General features: G+C 35.6%; 1 protein-coding gene across 2 annotated transcripts in view; it reads left to right on the top strand.

The window, feature by feature from the left end:
- LOC148951877 (uncharacterized) overlaps positions 1 to 17,382 on the top strand; it is a 64,184-nt gene extending 46,802 nt beyond the window's left edge. For both annotated transcript variants that reach the window (XM_089089376.1, XM_089089375.1), the window contains exons 10-13: positions 5,933 to 6,153; positions 7,934 to 8,860; positions 10,023 to 10,446; positions 16,192 to 17,382. In XM_089089376.1, coding sequence (XP_088945502.1) covers positions 5,933 to 6,153; positions 7,934 to 8,860; positions 10,023 to 10,446; positions 16,192 to 16,256 — 1,637 coding nt within the window. In that variant the 3' untranslated portion in view covers positions 16,257 to 17,382. The remainder of the gene's footprint in view (positions 1 to 5,932; positions 6,154 to 7,933; positions 8,861 to 10,022; positions 10,447 to 16,191) is intronic.
- The last annotated feature ends 3,633 nt before the right edge of the window (positions 17,383 to 21,015 follow it).

The raw sequence follows: 21,015 nt of genomic DNA, 5'->3' as shown, positions 1-21,015 counted from the left end.
CTATCTCAAAATTTGATTGGATCTGTTTGGGGGAATGATGGGCTTAGGGGAGAGGTGGCTAATTTCCCTCGATTCATTTTTGACTATTAAAACCGGCACTAGCCCTTTGAATTTCTAATCGAATGAGTCTTTTTTGAAACTTCTACGACAATGCCTTCTATAAAAACCTTATATGCCCCAAGGGCATAACTTAAAACCATTGCCCTGAAGGCTGTGGGGGTGTGTCCTCCTCAAAAACATAATTTCTATCTGTAAATCAACTACGCTGAACAAAATGGCTATCTCAAAATTTTGATTCGATGTTTTTCGGGAAATGGTGGGCTTAGAAGGGGTGTTAGTCCCCTTCAAATCACATTTGACAATAAAAAAGGGCACTAGCCATTTTAATTTCCAATCGAATGAGCCCTTTTTGAAGTTTCTACGACAACGCGTTCTATAAAAAGCTTATATGCCCCAGGGCATAACTTACAACCTTTGCCTTGAGGGCTGTGGGGGGGGGTTGTCATCCTCAATGACCTAATTTCCAATGGCTATCTTAAAAATGGCTATCTCAAAATTTTGATTGGATGTGTTGGGAAAATGGATGGGCGTGGGGGGGGGCTAATGGCCCTCCAATCAATTTCTACTATTAAAAAGGGCACAATCCTTTTGAATTTCCAATCGAATGTGTCTTTTTTGAAGTTTCTAAAACAACGACTTCTATAAAAAACCTCATGTGCCCCCAGGACATAACTTACATCCCTTGCCCCGAATGCTGTGGAGAAGTTTCCACCTCAAAAACATAATTTCTTTCTGGAAATCAACTACGGTGAACAAAATGGCTATATCTAAATTTGGATTGGATGTTTTTCGGGAAATGGAAATGGAACAAAATGGCTATCTCAAAATTTTGATTGGATGTGTTTGGGGGAATGATGGGTGGGGGGGGGGGGCAATATGCATTCCCGTCACTTTCGGCTATGTAAAAGGGCACTAGTCACTCCAATTTCCAATCGAATGAGCCCTTTTCGAAGTTTCTACGACAACTCCTTCGATACGAAGTGCCCGGGTATGAAAAAAAAAAAATACATTGTGCCAACATCGTTCTTTGTTAAGGCAGCGCTATTGTGCTCCCTATGATGATGGACAATCGAAAAAGTGAATCTTTTTCAAGTCTGTTTTCTCCGTATCAAACAGTTCGTGGTAACTAGTAAGGAGCGACCCGGCTCAATATTAACCGAAACTCTAAAAAACGGAATTTTGATACCAGTAGATACATCAAAAGAATCATCAAGTTAAATCTTATCCCTCAAAAGTTACGTGCCTGAGAAAATTTGCCTTATTTTCGAAAATTTTGATACCAATAGATACATCAAAAGAATCAGATTTTTATGCTGATTTCAAATATATAAATTTCATTAAGCTTAGTCTTGCCCATCAAAAGTTATGAGCCTGAGAAAATTTCTTTATTTCCAAAAAAAGGGGAGAACATCCCTTAACAGTCATAAAATCTTAATGAAAATCACACCATCAGATTCAGCGTATTAGAGAACCTTACTGTAAAAGTTCCAAGATCCTATCTGCAAAAATGTAGAATTTTGTATTTTTTTGCCAGAAGAAAGATCACGGAGCGTGTTTATTTGTATGTTTCTTTATTGTTTTTTTCCCCAGAGTTGATCGTATCGACCCAGTGGTCCTCGAATATTCTGAGAGGGCTCATTGGAACGGAAATTAAAAATTCTAGTGCCATTTTTAGGTAACCAAAAAAATAGAGGGCAACTAGGCCCCCTCCCACGCTGATTTTTTTCCAAAGTCACCCAATCAAAATTTTGAGATAGCCATTTTGTTCGGCATGGCCAAAAAATATAATAACTATGTCCTTGAGGATGACTTAATCCCCCAGAGTCCCCGGAGAAAGAGTTTCAAATTATGAACTTGCTCAATGTTTGCACACAGTATTGGTTATTGGGAAGTATACGAATGTTTTCAGGGGGGATTTTTTCTAGTAGTGGGGGGGTCGAGGGTTACGTGGGAGAATTTTTCCATGGGGGAAGGGACATTGCTATGAAGGGGGCGCCGAATTTCCCAGCATTATTTAAAAAAACGATCATAAATATAAAAAAAAACGACAAGTTTTCAACTGAGAAACTTTTCAACTGAAAAATTTCAACATCAAAACTTAAAACGAACAGAAACTATTCCGTATATGATTGGGTTTGCCCCCTATTCAATACCTCACTCTTTACGCTAAAGCTTTTTTAGTACTTTCATAAGAGCTATTTATTCTAATTAACGGCCTTTGTGATTAAGGGGTCATTCTTAAAGAATTGGAAACAAATTCGAACTTTAGCGTAAAGATCGAGGTATTGACTAGGGTGCGAACCGCCTAATATACTTAATAAAAAAATACGAATATAGAAGTTCTTTACGTAAGTTAATTCGTAAGTTACATATGTTTATTACTAATAAAAACGTTCGTAAGTAAATTTAAACAACTTTCGAGAAAGCCATTTAGAGAAAAAAAGGTAAAATTAATATACAAATTTCGTTTTAATTATTCATGTACGGTGAGCCAAAATCAAAACCTGCATTAATTCAAAAACGTTCAGAAATTAAATAAAAAAACAATTTTTTTTTGTTTAATTAAAAAAAAACAACTGAAAGTAAGGAGCGACGTTAAAACTTAAAACGAACAGAAATTGTTCCGTATATGAAAGGGGCTGTCTCCTCCTCAACGCTTCGCTCTTTACGCTAAAGTTTGACCCTATCTCACAACTTTATTTTTTAAAACAATAAAAAACTTTAGCGTAAAGAGCGAAGCGTTGAGCAGGGGACAGCCCCTTTCATATACGGAATAATTTCTGATCGTTTTAAGTTTTTTTTAACTTTCAGTTAAAAAAAACTTGTTTTCTTTTTTATTTAATCAGTATAGAAGGCAGCGCTTTCTCTTTTCTTCTGTGATTATGAACTTCAGGCTTTTGTTCTTTTTTATTTTTTCAATTAATGTAAATATTTTTTTGGGTTGTAACAATCACCTTCTAATATTCAGTTCTGTAACCTCTATCGTACAATTACTTGTAATTACATTGAGCCTTTAGGTTTGAAATATTCTCATTTTCAGTGAAGTTCTTGAAACCATCTTGAAAAAACCTCTTGAAAAAATTAGTTTTGATCTGTGTACAAGATTAAATAAAAAAAACAAGTTTTTTTAACTGAAAGTAAGGAACGACGTTAAAACTTAAAACGAACAGAAATTATTCCGTATATGAAGGGGGATGTCCCCTCCTCAACGCCTCGCTCTTTACGCTAAAGTTTTTTTATTGTTTAAAAAAATAGAGTTGTGAGAAAGTCAAACTTTAGCGTAAGGAGCGAGGCGTTGAGGAGGGACAGCCCTTTCATATACGGTATAATTTCTGTTCGTTTTAGGTTTTAATGTCGCTCTTCTGTTTGTGTTAAAAAAACCTGTTTTTTTTATTTAATTTTTGAACATTTTTGAATTAATCCAGGTTTTGATATTGGCTCACTGTATATAAATAATTAAAACAAAATTTGCATATTAATTTGGTTAAATGGCTTTCTCGAAACTTGTTTAATTTTATTTACGAACGTTTTTATTAGTAATAAATATACGTAACTTAGAATTAACTTACGTAACGAACCTCTATATTAATAAATTTTTAACACGTATATTAGGGGGTTCGCCCCCTAGTCAATACCCTGCTCTTTAAACTATAGTTCGAATTTTTTTTCCAGTTCTGTAAAAATGACCTCTTAATCACAATCAGTTGATCAGTTGAAAAACTTGTTTTTTTTTATTTAATTCCTGATCTTTTTCTTAAATAATGCTGGGAAATCCGGCGCCCCCTTCATAGCAATTTCCCTTCCCCCATGAAAACTTCCTTCATGGAAAGATCCTTCCATATAGCCCCCGACCCTCTCCTTCCCCCACCCACCAGAAAAAATCTCCTCTGAAAAAGTCTATACTTCCCAATAACCAATACTATAGGTTAACATTGAGTAAAGTTAATAAATTTCAGCCCTCCCCCTGGGGACTTTGGGGGGTCAAGTCATCCTAAAAGACATTTTTATCATATTGTCGACCCTGTTGAAGAAAATGGCTCTCTCAAAATTTTGATCGGGTGACTTTGCGAAAAAAATAAGCGTGGGAGAGAGCCTAGTTGCCTTCCATTTTTCTTGGTCACTTTAAAAAGGAAATAAAGATTGCTATTTCCATTCCAGTGAGTTCTCTCGCAAAATTCCATGATTCCTGGGTTAATTGGATTACCCCTGGAAAAAAAAAACAAAAAAAAAACAAAAAAACAAATAAACACGCCCACGTGTCTTATGGTAAAAAATGTAAAATTACACATTTTTGTATATAGGAGCTTTAAACCCCTACAGTAGTAGGGTTCTCTGATACGCTGAATATGATGATGTGATTTTCATTAATGTTCTATAGCTTTTAGGGGGTCTTTCCCCCTTTTTTCGAAAATCAACCAAATTTTCTCAGGCACGTAACTTTTGATGGGTAAGATTAAACTTAATAAAACTTATATATTTGAAATCAGAATTAAAATCTGATTCTTTTGATGTATCTATTGGTATCAAAATCCCGTTTTTTAGAGTTTCGGTTATCATTGAGCCGGGTCGCTCCTTACTTACAGTTCGTTACCACGAACTGTTTGATGAAAATCTTGAAGTATTCACGATTATTCGTTTACCGGATTCTGTATTTCTAGTTTGCTCCACCCCCAACTCAATTTTATGCTTGAGCCTTTGTATCGGGATGTTCATTTTCATATCCTACCGTTAGTATATATGGAGGTTACGAAGTTTTAGATTTTATTAAGTAAATTAAATCTTTTTATTCTTTTTTATAAATATACCGTGATGAACTCGGATGACTTACTCAGAAAGAACATTGATCGGTAACTTTATTCTTTTTTTGGACTGAATAGACACATCAGAATATCAATGAAGTTATGAGTTTATGAATATCCTTCCCTGTAGGTTCACATCCTCCCCCCCCCCCTCTCTCTTTGGTGCCTTTGAAACCCCTGAAAAAAATTGTATTTACTAAATTAGTGCAGAGCTTATTGCGACTGTTACTTTTCTATAGCTTGTTGATTTGTGCTAAAATATGAAAACAGATAAAAAAAAGGTAACGTTTTTTAAACATAATAAATATATCAAATCTTGTGATAGGTCTTAAGAGGATGATACAACTTGAATGTGATTTATTGACTTTTTTATCCCCTTCTATACAAATATTATGGCATGTTATAGCGTTTCTGAATCAACGTTACTTTTTTTAAACCAATCTTTTGAAAAAAAAAAATAACGAATATTTAGGTCGATGCTAAAAAATTATTTTGGTATAAAAATCATAACTTCAAAGTTCCTAAAATAAATAGTGATACATGACATATGGTACTCACTTGTAAGGATATATGGGGTTTGCGTCTCGGAGAATAATATTTTTATCGGAAAAAGAACAACTAAACATGAATTATGGCTTATTGAATTAAATTACAAAGAATCACTATTTTTTAGAAAACATTTTCATTTTACTCCTCTTTTAGTATTTATAAAGTGTGCATTTAATAATCATTAGCAGATTTGTATTCTAATATAATTCTATATTTTAATTTGCTTTTCTTTGGGTCAGTTTCCCTAATTTTTGTGGTCTCCCTCGGTAACACTTTTTTAGTGTCGGCTTTTTGTCATAAACGAGTAAATGAACAAGCTGTCCTCTCAAGCCTAAGGTTTGTTTTACTGTTCCCTACTTCATTTGATTTTTTAACTCCTCTTAACTTTATTAGCCTTGTTCTTTATATATATATATATATATATATATATATATATATATATATATATATATATATATATATATATATATATATATATATATATATATATATATATATATATATTATTTCGTATTATTTTATAGCAAAGGACTGGTCGAGAGTCGATGCTCTCACAAAGTGGTACAAAACTCAGAAACGCGATGAATTTCGCGTACCAATGCCACTAAGCCGGAGGAAGCTGTTCAACAGGGACCAAATCGTGGAAAGCCCCCCTTCTCCAATCCAGGAAATTATTCCAGTTCGAGCCTCTTCTGTCAAACTGTCTGAAATCCATCTTCTTGGGATGTATACTGTAAAAGCTACGGTACTTATTAATTTTAATTATTTCTGGTGACGGCGCGTGACATGTATTATATTTATGTATTTGAGGTGTGAAGCCTCAATAACTCTCTTCTAGGCCCACATTTCTAACGATCTATAGTACTGAGAGACTCCTAATATCAAAATGCAATATATAATCAACAGAACGTAATTGTTGAAGAATTGAAGTTTGATACGAAGTGAGAAGATGTTCGGTCGCCGGATTCTCTTCATTCTATTGAAAGCTCCACTTGCTTGGCCTATAAGGGGCACTTCTTCTTTCTGGATTTAGCCTGTGTTTTTAATTATGCTTTTCTGGTATCTGAACCTGAACACTTATTCCAATTCACCATCACAGCACTTAATATGGAAGTGATAAGCTTGAAGGCAATGCATTTGGTTTCATTGGCGTTGATTCTGAGCCCTACGCGATTTACCTTTGTATAGATTTCGTCAAAGAGTTGTTAGAGGCATTTCCTGAGGATATTAATGTCATCAGCGAAGTCAAGGTCATATAGACCTTCTAGTCTATATGACCTTTTTGTGGTTGTATTGCTCGTAATATAATCAATTACTATGATGAGTAGTGACAGTGATAGGCCGCGGCCTTGCGTAACTCCTGAGAGAATCTTGAGGTGTTGCATTAGGCCTTTAGATGTATGGACATAAGCCTCAGTATTCATGTACGTAGAGGAAATTATTCGAATGATCTTTGTTTGCATACATGTCGGGTTGGCCGAGTGTTTATCCCACCAGGCCAGGCGACTGGACAGATAGATAGTTGGGATCAAAACCCGACAACTGACAAAAATTGTTTACCCCTGTTGTAGCACAGTGGATTGATGCTCTGCTTATCAAGACGGGTCCAGAGTTTGATCCCTGTTGCAGCAAGATTGGGCGACAAGTTTGCTATTTATCCCTGTAAAAAGGACCCAGCAGATGAAACGTTGATCTGACCCCCTATGCGCCAGCAATAGCTCTGGAGGACCTTTATCCTTTTTTCCTAATTTTGAAAACATAATGGGAAAGTACCTTCCAATGAATTTCTTCATGGAGAGAGTCAAATACTTCTTCAAGATCAGTGAACATCATGTCAAGTTGATACCGCCATTCACATGATTCGTCTGTTAGCAGTAGGGGAGTAAATATAAAATAAGTGCCAGACTGGTTAGGTTTGAACCCATGTTGTTCATCTCTGGGCTCATCATCTAGTTTTGATTGGACGATCGAGAATAACTTGAGAAAGCAGCTTTCCAGATATTCAGAGTAGACTTGTGAACTAATAGAACTTAGAATTTTGAACTAGTAGTTGTTGTTTAGCAAAATAAAACAAAATTTATTCAAAACTATTGAAATATTTATAGAAGAAAAATTTATTCAAAAAGAAGAAAAATTTACTAAAATAATTCACAATTAAGACTATTTGAAACAAAAATTAGAAATAAGAACCAATTTTAAAGGTACTATAGCATCATTATTTCAGGAAAATTTAGATAAGACACAAGCTGAATTTTCATGAAATATTGCCCTAACTTGGACATAAGAATTCTTTATTTGCTGTAATTTTTTCTTCTTTTTTCACAATCGACACCCTATTGGCTGAAAGAGCTTTCTGCTTACACTTGATAATATTAATTATGTGTGTGTTTAATTACTTCATCCAAAGGAGGAACCTTGTACTAATCGTCTCATCTCGATACTTGCTACTTCGAGGGCAGGATTTGCTGACAACATATGTTTCATTTATTGATAAGAATACTAATGTTTTTAATTTTCTTTTCTAGGTACGAAAAATTGATGAAATGAGGAAGTTGATTGTCATTTCCGATGGAACAATTTGTCCGTTAATTCAGAGTGACCCACCTCGGCTTGGTTCTGAGGCGATGGACTCAATTCGTGTCTTATGTTCAGCCGATGTTTTCCAAAATGAGAAGCTAGTAGTAGGAGCTCACGTTTTAGTAACATTCAACGCCACCAAAAAAAATCGAATAACAATGTTCCATTTAGTGGGTCCTTGTGAAGTTATAGAGGTTGAAGTGAAAGAATCTCCGGCGGCGGCGGTAGACTCCTGTGTTGGGCAGTCTCTGAATTTGTCAGAGATATGTGAAGTAACTACAAGTCAAGAACAGATGAATTCTGAAATTCCCGAATCAGATAAATTTGACCACATTTATCAAAGGGAAATGCATAAGAATTCTGCAACTTCTGATGTGATTACTCACAAAAATGGTGTTACTATTTTGCCAAACACTGAAGAAATGAGTGGCAATGACAACGGCGGAGATCGAATTTTGTGTCCTAACTCACCCCAAAAAAGTGTTGGCAATCCTCATAACAACGTTACTGCTCCAAATCCTCAGCCAAGACGTTCATTAAGAGTTGCAGTCCCACGTTTAGACATGGCAGCACTCAAACGCTCTCACAAAAGAAATCACACAATTGCAGTCGACCGTGAACTTAAGGAGGGCTCCAAAACCCGTCATCACGTTATTGCTTCAACCAATCATGATGTTCAAAAGAAGGAGGAGTTGCTTCAACGTGTTGCTTCCCCCAAAGCCGGGTCTCCCCATTCTTATGTTAGTGAAAGTATTTTCAGTAGTGGACCTTCAGAGAATCTTGCCAATTTTGATTCACATCCTGTTCCGGCTTTTGACTACCAGAGTCACGACAATGTCAATTTGGACTATGAATCTCACGATATTACAAGAAAGGTATTTTTTACTCTCATTCCCTTAACTCTGGTGACCTACCCTCTCATACTCTCCTCTTCTTTTCTATCTCTGCTAATTATGTTATATTGAAAAACCAGTGACATCTTATAAGCGGGCCAAGTGCGAGAAAAATAGCAACAGTTCAATTATAAATCAAACAAGAATGCTAGCTAAAAGTGATATATTATGGACATGAAGAATTTGGCCCTGTCTGTTTTAGTAAACACCATCCAAGACAACTGTTGGAGCGAAATTTTTCATAAACAATTGCAGGCATAGTTGTGCATAACTGTATGCGTTTATTTTTTCATTCCTTCAAAATCGGTAGATATTAAAGGTAAAAATAATTTGAGAAACCCCCCCCCCCCCCACAAATTAAACAAAGCATCGATTGACCGAAAAGTAAAAAAAAATAACACATTATGCGTTGAAAAATAATTCACTAGAATGCATCAAATGAAAAAAAATAATTGAAATCTTTTAGTTGTAATACTTTATATATGATTTTTTTTGTTTAAAATGGCCCATTTGCATAGCTGGGGGCCCTTATCCTGTATGTGGGTGCATCATGTTGCCCTCGAAGGCACAATGTTTACACCTTTGGATCATTTTGTTTAAACATTTTAATTTAAATTGTCTGATTTAAAACTTTGAATAATTGCTAAACAAGCGCATTAAAGGTATTGAATACCCGTTGCATCTTGAGAGGCTGAATCTAAAAAATAAAAAGTTAAAAATTAACAAATTAGCACACTAGACGTATAAAAATGTCTAACTAGAATAGGTGACAGAATACATTGGTATTGTATAATTTAGGCTATATATTTGCACAAGGGGGGGCGGGTAGAGTATTTGGACAGCGTGAAGTTAGAAGACAATTCTTATTTCATAATAGGCAGAATAATTGTAGCTAACACATTTTGTATGCAGACCCGCTATACTTTACCCTCACCCCCCTAATGTGCAAATATATAGCCCAAATCATATAAGTCCAATGCATTCTGTCACCCGTCACTTGTCTTTGTGGCTATGAAACCGGTTTTCTCGAATCTAAAATTCCTTAATCTGTTCTGAATAATTAACAAGTACCGGTAAGGGTTTAAACATTTTTTTAAAACATCTTTTAAAGCATTTTTTCCTATGATTTTTATTTATTTAACAGTTAAGAGGGAAGAAACGTTCCAGTCCTATACCGAGGTCCCTACACAAAAAGAAAACAAGTACCCCCACTCGTCGGAAACAAATTAATAATGCTGCGAGTACATTAACCTCTACAAGATTTGGCGTTGATTTACCTGATGTGGAAGAAGAAGATGAAGCGCAAGACGTCTCTGCATCCCTACCTAAGCCGCTCGTTGAAACCAATAAGTGTAATCGGCTGTGGGACTCAAGTAGTACGTCTGATTCAGATGATGAAGAAATGGAGTTAATACAAGTGAAACTAAAGGAAATCGCCAGTCGTCTTAAAAAGAAGGATAATAAGAAGAAGAAAGTTGACTGTATCAAAGAAGCTATGACGCTTCTGGAAAGAAATGATAAGACACCGAAACCAAAGCTTGAACGTGCATTGCGGCTACTAATAGAAGGTAAATGTGTTTTTATACATATAATTTTAGCAATAGTTGTATTAGTTGCCTTTTCTTCTGGTGAGTATAAAAGACAATGCTTGATATCATAATTTGTGGCAATTAAAAAACAATTACCTGACAAGAAACAAGTTTCAAAGGAGACTAAAAACGTGGCCTGGTTAAAAGCCCCTATCCAGGATTTTTTTCGAGGGGGTGGGGGCAAGCAAAACTTAAAAAACGCATCAAAAATGTTTTTTATGCATTTTTATTACGTTGTTACGAGTCGAACAAACATTTCGGGAGGTGTCTTCAAACCCCTCCCCTGACTACGACCCTGCTTGGTTGTTATTTCTTTTTGTTTTGTTTTTTTACTGTTGTCAGTAATTAGTTTTTGCTCAAAAAGTTTTTTTGTGCCATCGAGAATACGGCAAGACAATTTTAATATCGGAAATTCTGTTTTGTAACTATTTCTACGAATGATAAAAGTGACTGGTGACGCTTATTGGGAAACATCCCTTTAAGGAAGCAAAACCTTTAAAAAAAACTTGCTTTTATTTCTTACACAACTAAATTTGCTGTACTAAAGAATACTTTTGCTGTGTTTTTGCTTCTGTTAAAAATAATTGAGGATTTACGAAATGTTTTGTAATTTCCCCCATCTTTTTAAGCATGAGAACGCTAAACTCTTCCAAAAGTTTATTTATACGACATTCAAGTCAATTACTATCAATTACTAAAGTCAATTACTAAAAAGTCAATTACTTCAAGTAGATGACAAAATGGTAGCGGAAAAAAAAATCAAAAAGGGTGATTTTTGAGTCTTTGATTTCAATGCGTAAATTAGCTAGTGTTTTATATACCCGTGCGCCATTTTGTGCGCCTTTTTTGAACGTATAAAGGCAAATCGGCTCAAAAAACATTATTTGCGAAGAGAAATTGTTTCTGTCATTTCATGGTATTCTTCTTGACATTTTTGTCTTTTTTGGCGTTATCCTTATGAACTAGCTTGAATGATGACAAAATTCTCACTTTATTCTTGTCAGAGTAAGTATTTAATTTATTTGTCTATTTCTAGTTTTAATTTATTTTCAGAATTTTAAGCTTCTTGAGGCCAATGCCTAGTGAACATTCTCTATCTCTTCCTTCTCAATAAAGGGAACAGTCCATCTCCCCCTCCTCATCTTACTCTATATATAGTTAACAATCCATCCTACTGACTTTGATTTCTAGTTTAAGCGTATATTCGGCAAGGGCCCAGTTTGTGGTAAGAAACTCTAAGTAAGGAATGACTCTTCTCAATAGTAACCGAAACTCTAAAAAGCAGAATTTTGGTAACAATAGGTGCAACTTTTATGCTGATTCCAAATATAAAAAATTAATTAAGCTTAATGTTACCCATCAAAAGTTACGAGCCTGAGAAAGTTTGCTCCATTTTCGAAAAAGGGGGAAACACCCCCAAAAAATCAAGAAATCTTAATGAAAATCACACCACCAGGTTCAGCATATCAAAGAACCCTACTGTAGAGATTTCAAGCTCCTATGTACAAAAATGTTGAATTCATTTCTGTTTTTTTTTTTTCAAGAGTGATCGAATCGAACCAGTAATCCTAGAAGTTTGAAAGAGGACTCATTTAATCGGGGATCAAAAGTTCTAGTTCCCTTTTTAAGTAACCAAACATAATGGATGGTAACTATCCCCCCTCCCACGGTCCCTTTTTCCCAAGACATCTGATCAAAATTTTATATAGCTATTTTGTTCAGCTTAGTTGAAATGTCTAATAACTATGACTTTGGGAGTGGCATGACCACCCATTGTCCCTAGGGAAGTGTTGTACGCTACGCAATTTGCCCATTGTTCACATGTAGAATTTGTTATTGGGAAATGTACGGGATTTTTTTTGGGGGGGGGGGTAATTTACACGGGGAGAATTTTCCGTGTGGAGGCAAGTTTCTGGGGGAAATTATTCAGGGATGAGGATTTCCTGGCATAATTTGAAAACGGCCAGAAATTAAATAATAACAAATTAATTCACCTGAAAGTCAGGAGCAGTATTAAAACTTATAACAAACACGAATTATTCCGTATATGAGCGGGCTAACCGTTCCTCAAACCCTCGCTCTTTACGCTAAGGTTTGACATTTTATCAGAATTCTTAATGAAAGACTGCTCAAACACAAGGGCTGTTGAGTTTGAATGAGAAGTATTTTTAAATAACTTAAAGACTTTAGCGTAAAGAGCGAGGGTTGAGGAAATGGCTGCCCCCTCATATACGATTAATTTCTGTTCGTTTTAAGTTTTAATGTTGCTCCTTACTTTCAGTTGATAAAACTTGTTTTTTATACATTATTTTATAGTACTTTTTTTCATATATGAAAAAAAATTATTTTATAAATATACAGGCTGCCATACTCTGTGTTAATATGTATATGTAAACATGTCATTGTTAATATGTAGGCTACTACATATGTTGATATGTTAATTAACATTATTATAATCATCTTAACTTCCTACATTATGTTAATTTGTTGCCTGTTGTTCTTAAACCCTCATCGGTCGTCTTTCTTTTCTTCTTTTTTTGATCAAGTTTTCTTTTATAATGTGAGGTATAGCTTAACTATTGATTAAAACTGCCCTTTTTAAGATATAAAAAATGTTATTAAAAATGAGGAAAAATTGTAATTGAAGAAGATATGAATATAACTTGTAGAAGAAAAAATTATCATAAAAATAATGAACAGATTATACTAATTTAAGTATAGAAGACTTGTTTATATATTTTTACTCTCAATTTTTTTGTTATCTATTTTTCTCCTGTCATTTTTGACATGCTGTTTTTTTTTTACTGTCATTTACTGTTTGTCATGACTGTTGCCAATTATTTTCTGATAAACTTTAAAATATTACACAAGGTATGCTGTTTCTGCATGAATGGTTGGTAAGACCTGATGAGAGCTAAGGCGGGAACGCACTCAGCGTGTCGTTTTGACGGATCGTTGTGTTTATGTCCACTAAATTCTGTTAGGACAGTATATCAGGTTTTTTTCTTTGAAGTTTTAACATTTAAGAAAATTTGCATAATTTTAGAATTGTGGGATAAACACCCTCAATAAAGAGTGCAAAAAATTTGATACCGTAATTTTTTTATACCGTAAAATTCAATATGTCGGAGAATCTTAGTTTTTCCAGTGGTTGTCACATCAAACCAGTAGTCGTAAGATGGAAGTTGGAAGAGGGTTTATTCGAACGAGAATTCTAACTTTAACTTCCTTTTTTTGTAATAAAAAAGATGCAACCACTACTCCTAACATTGCAGCACCAAGCCGCTTAAGGCCAACATAACAGTGCACGCTTCTCCACCCCAATCATCTATTCAAGGCTTCCTTTTTCATGCCCTCCCGTATTTTTTACGCCCTTCCATATAGTTTCAATTTCTATAAATAATTTATTACGACCCCATACCACCCCATTCAGAGACGACCGGTTTTTTATTTGGCCTCAAATGGATGGCTGAAAAGCACAATGTTTAGCAATCTATTAGCCTAGCTATCTTGATCTTTCTTTCTTTGCTCCCCGTTCAGAAAGCAAGATTGAACCACCTTTTTTGTACAGATTCCTTTTTGATATACAGCCAGTCAAACAAGTGCCTAAAATCCTTAGACAACTCCTTTGGAAAATACTTAATAAAGTTTCCTCAACCTTTGAAGGCACCCAAGTTTCAAAACCATATTTTACCACTTTCATACCTTGGCTTCCAATATTTTGTTTTTGGTTTGCAGACTTAGCTTTCTGTTCTTCCAAAAATATTTCAACTGAAAAGAAACACCCTGCGTTTGTTTATCTATTTATATATAAATATATGGTAGGACAAATAGATTTTCAATTTCTTATACCCTTAGAAAAAACCTGCTTTAATCAGAGATGAGATACCATTTTATACATCTTCTTCGTCACCTGGTGTTTGTAGTTGGGATTCAAATTCTGTCTCTACAGACTCCCATGTGATGTTTCTCCAGTATGCGTGGATATTATCCGAATTAAATCCTTAGTATAGTTCGAAGTCAGAAGCTCTGTTAACCAGGACCCATTTCCAGAATATACCAGATTCAATCGTCAAATTGGGTGGTATATTCCAGTTAGGGTATATAGTTTTAGGGCGTTTGGCTATTATACTTTTTTATATCTTTACTGTATCCACCATCTTCACTAATAATACGACCCAGGTAAGCGAAATTTCCCACGTGATCGATTTTCTCGTTACCTAAGACCACCTTTTTACCTTTATTCACTCCTAGTTTAAGCAACATAGTCCTCTTACCATTAACTTTCAAAACCATTTTTGCACCCTGAACTCTCAAAACTTCCAAAACTCATTCGTTTTGCTAATATTTTATGTATGATACTCACATCATTTGTATTATTTTTTTTTAGGAGCAGGAAGGGATTAGGAGAATTTAGGAGTTTGTTTGCCAAAATAGTAGGTTTTAGCTGAATACGGTATCTTCGACTATCGAACATGGTGATACAGTGGCTGAGCTTTAGTGTAAAAAGCGGAGGTTTGAAGGTGCAACAGTCCCCGTAGGCGTAAAAAATAAGGTACTTGGGGGGGGGGGGAGGTAGCCCTGTCATGTTTATTTAAAGGTAAAAACGATCATTTTGAAATAAACAGAAATCAAATAAAACGAGATTCTTTTAAACCGAAGTAAAAATGACATTAAATTAAGTTCTGTTTGAACGTCATTCAAGTTCAAACAGAACTTAATTTAAGTTCAACCTTCCCCTTAACCCACCGCCTCTTACACTCAAGCTTCAATGCTTCCTAGACTATAGGATTGAAAACCTTGATGGTTTTATCCCAGTGTTTTTGAATGAAAGGGCTGATTTAATAGTGCTTGTTTTATTTGAAATATATTGAATCAAACACTTGAGATGACCATTTTACTGTATTCATCGTATTCTAAAATACTTATCTAGAATTGGGGGATTTTTTTTTCTGGCAACACGCTGTGTTAAAAATGAAATTTTAAATAATATAAAAAGTAAATTTTTTATGTAGAAAATAAATTATTAAAAATAAATCCTAAAATAAATATTTAAATTATTAAAATAAATATTATTAAAATAATTTTTTTTTATTAGACTGTATTAAAATAAAAATTAAAAGGAATTTTATGTTTTAAGAGAAACTGAAAAAACACATGAAGAAGCCTCGGATTTTCGGTAAAAATAAAAACTTACTTGTGAGGGATGTACGTTATTGCATGCAGCCGACGGAAATACTTCGCCACAAATTTTGCCCAGGCAGGAGACGGGTTCCAACGCTATCAACTTTCTAAATATAGCTTTATACACACATAAAAAAGTGAGTTGATGTAAGTTAATTTTCTGATATCATCAGAAAAAAGAAAACAATCCATGGGAAACCACAAAGTAAATTTTAACATCTCAAAATAATTTCACATTGGTTTTCTTTTCATGCACTATCTTAATCCCTTCCTGCTTCTTGGGATATGGGGGGGGCATCGCCCCTCTGGCAGTGCTCATGAACAGATGGACGTAAAAGCGAAAAATACATAGAGGCTTTGATTTAAAACACAAGCCATATGCGGCTCTCTTACTTTTTTTTATTAGGCGTGTCATTTTCAATGACTTTGATGAATCAAATTTGAAATTCGGGGTTGTAAAGTAGTATCGAAGTCTATCGCTTTACGCACTCATTGCAGTAATGGTTGTTCAAGATTTTAATTGACCTGCCCTTTTTTCAGGGAAGACTGGCAAAACTCAAGGAGGTTCCGACGCTTCGTTCATGACTGCTCTTGCATCACCGTGAAGAATAGTGATATTAATGAAGTATAGTGAACTATAGTGAAGAGATATTGAATTCATACAAAGGTTCAAATCTGCTGAAAGGTTTTTATTGTCCCGTGGTGTCATTTCTAATGGCAAGTTCAGACAGACTGGAAAAACGGTCTCTTTGCCGTTAAATCTGTCATAGAAAAATGGTCCACACTATGATGCTCAGATGTGTATAAATAATTTATAAGAGTGGAAACTAGCGCTAGTGTTGGCAAAAAATATCAATGCCATCTAGCGTTTGGTGACACTTGAGATTTTTCTAGCCTTGTAATTGTGTTTCTGTCAGGAACTGAGATTAGGGACTTATTACTACTCTCTAATTTTACCAACTACATAAATTAGATTAATTATTCTTATTATTGCACTGAAAAATGCATAAGTGTCCCCAAACGCTAGATGGCGTTGAAAGTTTTTTTTTATCACCACTAGCGGCAGTTCCAACTCTTGTAAGTTAAAGTTACCCAGACTCTTTGGTCGTAGCTGCAAAAACTGTTTGCTTGGCTGCCTTCAAAGGTAGAATCAGTGTCATAATTTATGTTCAATCTCATTTTAATCCTTCTGACCTTCATTATCCTGCTGAACCTCCCTTTGAGAACAGCTTAACAAACAGTTTTAGGTGATTATCTCAGGCGTGTCAAAATGTCAGTTATAACTACAAGGCGTAACACCAACGATATAAATATATTGGTTAGGCTATGGAAATGACCTAGCTTTGTCAGATATTGCATGAAGGGATTCTCTGCCCTACTTCACGTAAACTACATATATGTGGGTTTTCTAAAGTCCAAAGTGCCCCGTCTCCTGCTAGAGTAATTGGAAAATTGTAGCAAAAATGTACTGTTTTAGGTTTTGAAATTTTTATCAAGAACGAGGCTTTAAAGCGCGATATGTTGTGGAGACAGATACATTTTACGCTGCGTCAACGAGTTCTTATCCCCTTAGATGATGGATAATATCATCCTACCCCTTATGTGTATTAATTTGATGTATTTTTCTTAAAAAAGAAATGTTGACGTGAATGTAAAAGCAAGACTATAAAGGGTCAGATAAACTTTTTTATTGAAAACAAGAAGAAAACAACAAATTAATGACATTTATTTTATTTACAAAAATTAAATTTTCTTTATTCAAAACAACTTTTATAGGCCTGAAAATCGTTTTTGAAAAAAAACGAACTAGGGACGGCTTCAAAGCGTGATATCTTGTAAAGACAGATACATTTTACGCTGCTTCAACAAGTTCTTATCCCCTAAGACAGCTGATAGCAGCGTCCCAGCCCCCCTTAATATTAATTTGATATATTATCCTTAAGAAAGAAACAGTTGACATGTAAAAACAAGATTAGAAAGGTCAGAAAAACTTTCTGTGGGTCTACTTGAAAAAAACAAAGTAACAAATTAACAGCAGTTGCGTTTCCTTTGGTCAAGAACACATTATAGGCCTGAAAATTGTTTTCCAGTGGCCTTAGTTGATAAATACCGTAATTATTACTTCTGTCACTTATTAATAGATGTTACAGAAATTTGAATCCATTCCTTAAACCCGCTGATAAGAAAATTTGGCTCTCTTTGTGAATATAATGTCTCTTCGCCACTGAAGAATATTTAATAATTGGATGGCTGCAGTGGTGGATTTACCAGTGATTATTTGAAAAATGTTGATTTTGTATTTGATTCAATGTAGACTAGTTGTGCTCTTAACAAATATAGTAGCCGAATGACTTGGGAGTTTTTTCTTTCATTTAAGCAAACAATGACTGCCTCTATTTTCGAAAAAAGAATCTACGTGTGAAAAATAGCTTGCTAAATTCAATTCTAGTTGCAAAATAAACATCCGTTTTGGAAGGGCTTAATCAGCAATGTCTGGGAGAGCAGTAAATGACAAGTAATAATTAATATGGTAAAACTTTCAGATGAAGTAAATATGCTTGGATGTTTCTGGCTTGACTCTCCAACTTCAAAAGACACTAAATCCAATTTTTTTTCTTTGGAAACGTGGATTTGGGATATTCAAAGCTCCGAAGAGTGTATTTTAAAGGTGGACTTGAAATATTCGAAGCTTCAAAAGGGTGTATTTTTTTCAAATGACACTATGTACGTCAAGATGGTCAAAAGAGCGTATCTGCAATATCGCAGGAGAGGCTAAGGGTATTTTGTTAAAACTTTCAGGGAAAGCTGAGTGAGATGTTAAGATTGACCAAAAGATACTATATGCATCGAGGTTGTCAAAAAGGCGTTTTCGCAATATCTCAGGAACGGCTAAGGGTAATAAGGTGAAACTTACAGGATATATTAAGGGGGATATTTAAATAGATCAACAGACACTATGAGGATCCATGTTGCCAAAAGGGCGTATTTGCATTTTTCAGGAATGGCTAAGAGTATTAAGCTGAGAATTTTAGGGTATGTTAAACTAAGTCAAAAGACAATATTTGAATACAGTTTGTCAAAAGGCTGTATCTGCAATATCTCAGGAACGGCTAAGGGCATTAAGTTAAAGGAACCCTGACTAAATCACAAGACCATATGCACATCAAGATTGTCAAAAGAGTATATTTGCAATATCGCGGGAGAGGCTAAGGGTATTTAGTTAAAACTTTCAGGGAAAGCTGAGTGGGATGTTAAGCTTGACGAAAAGACATTATGCGCATCCAGGTTGTCAAACAGGCGGGTCTGCAATATCTCAAAAACAGCTAAGGATATTAACTTGAAACTTTCAAGGCCTGTATAAATGAATCAAAAGAAACTGTGTGTATCCATGCTGTTAATAGGACATATCTGCAAAATCACAGGACCGGGTAAGGGTATTAACTTGAAACATCCAGGGCTAGTTGCGGGGGCCGTTGAAATAAATCAAAAGGCACTATGTGTCTATTCTTCAAATGGGTGTATCTTCAACCAAGGCCGTACCCAGGATTATTTTTCGGGGGGGGGGGGGGGTACACAAAAAAAACCTCAAAAAACGCTTACAAAATTTGTTTATATCCATTTTTGTTACGTTTTTACAATTCAGACAAACATTTCGGGGGGGGGGGGGTCAAACCCCCTAAACCTCCCCCCTGGATACGGCCTTGTCTGTAACATCTTAGGAATGGCTAAGTGTGTTACGTTAAAAGTTTAAGGGCATGTTGAGAATCACATAAAAAACACTATGAGTATCCAGGTTGTTGAAATGTGTATATGCAATATCTCAGGAACGGTTAAGGGCATTAACTTGAAACTTTTGGGGCATGTTTGCGGGGATGTTGAGCTAAATCAAAAGAACAATGTGCATCCATTCAAGTGGTCAAAAAAACGTACCTGCAATATCTTAGGAACGCCTAAGGATAACATGTTGAAACTTTCAGGGCATACTCGGAGGAATGTGTAATTAAATCTAAAGAGAGAATGCACATCCAGGTTGTCTAAGGGGCGTATTTTTAATGCTCTGAAACGGCTAGGGTATCAAGTTGAAACTCTCAAGGAATGTTGAGGAGGATGTTGAACTAAATCCAAAGGCATTATATGCATCCAGGGTGTCAAAAGGGCATATCCGCAAAATCTCAAAGAAGGCTGGGGGCAATAAGTTGAAACTTACAGAGAATGTCGAAAGGGGTTGTTAAACTAAATACACTGCGTGCATCCAGGTTGTCAAAAAGGTTATTTTGTAAAAAAGTTGACACTTTCATTGAATGTTGAAACGAATGTTAAAGCAAATCATGAGACGCAATGTACATCCCGGTTGTTAGAAAGGCGTATTTGCAATATCTCACGAACAGATAAGGGTATTAAGTTAAAATGTTCAGGGGGTGTTGGGGGGGGGGTTGTTGTTGAAATAGACCAACAGACACTGATTAACCCCAACTTTTGGATATCTCTCTCACTATGACTCTGTTTGTGTGTCGTGTCAAAAACCAGTCTGGTTGAAAACGTGGAGTTTTCGTGCTGGTCACTTTTTTGCAATGTGTAGGAACCAGTGGGGAATCCCCGCTCGTTTGGAAAGGTGCCAAGGAAAGGCAAGTGATTCGTCTCTTTGTGTCTGTCGTCTCTGTGTGTTTGTCCTCTCTCTGTTTGAGTGGACTCTGTGTGTGTGTGTGTGTGTGTGTCGTCTCTGTGCATGTGTCATCTCTGTGGGTGTTTCGTATCTGTGTGTGTGTTGTCTCTGTGTGCGTGTCGTCTCTCTATGTGTTGTCGTCTCTGTGTGTGTGTGTCGTCTCTGTGTGTGTGTTGTGTCTATCTGTGTGTGCGTCTCTCTGTGTGTGTGTGTGTGTGTGTGTGTGTTTGTGTGTGTGTGTGTGTGTGTATGTGTTTGTGTGTGTGTGTGTGTGTGTCGTGTATGTGTACTTGTCGTCTCTATTTTTGAGTTGTCTCTGTCGTCTCTGTGTGTGTGTGTGTTTGTCATCTCTCTGTGTGTCGTCTGTGTGTGTCAGTCGTCTCTTTGAGTGTGTTGTCTCTGTGTGTGTGTGTGTGTCGTCTATCGCTATGTGTCGTCTCTGTGTGTTTGTCGTCTCTGTGTGTGTGTGTGTCGTCTCTATGTGTAAGTCGTCACTGTGAGTGTGTCGTTCGTCTCTTTGTGTCTGTCGTCTCTGTGTGTTTGTCCTCTGTGTGTGTGTGTGTATTGGTGTTTGTGTGGGTGTGTTTTGTGTTTTTTTTGTTTTTGTTTTTTTGTTGGTGTTTTTTTGTTTGTGTTTGTATGTTTTTATGTGTGTTTGTGTGTGTGTGTTTGGTCTGTGTGGATGTTTTGTATCTGTTTGT

This window comes from Artemia sp. Qi Xiang Cuo, chromosome 5, assembly GCF_049724085.1.
Source record: "Artemia sp. Qi Xiang Cuo chromosome 5, ASM4972408v1, whole genome shotgun sequence".
NCBI classification, from domain to species: domain Eukaryota; kingdom Metazoa; phylum Arthropoda; class Branchiopoda; order Anostraca; family Artemiidae; genus Artemia; species Artemia sp. Qi Xiang Cuo.
The sequence above is the reverse complement of the archived record's forward strand: the minus strand, read 5'-3'. Positions and strand labels throughout refer to the sequence as shown.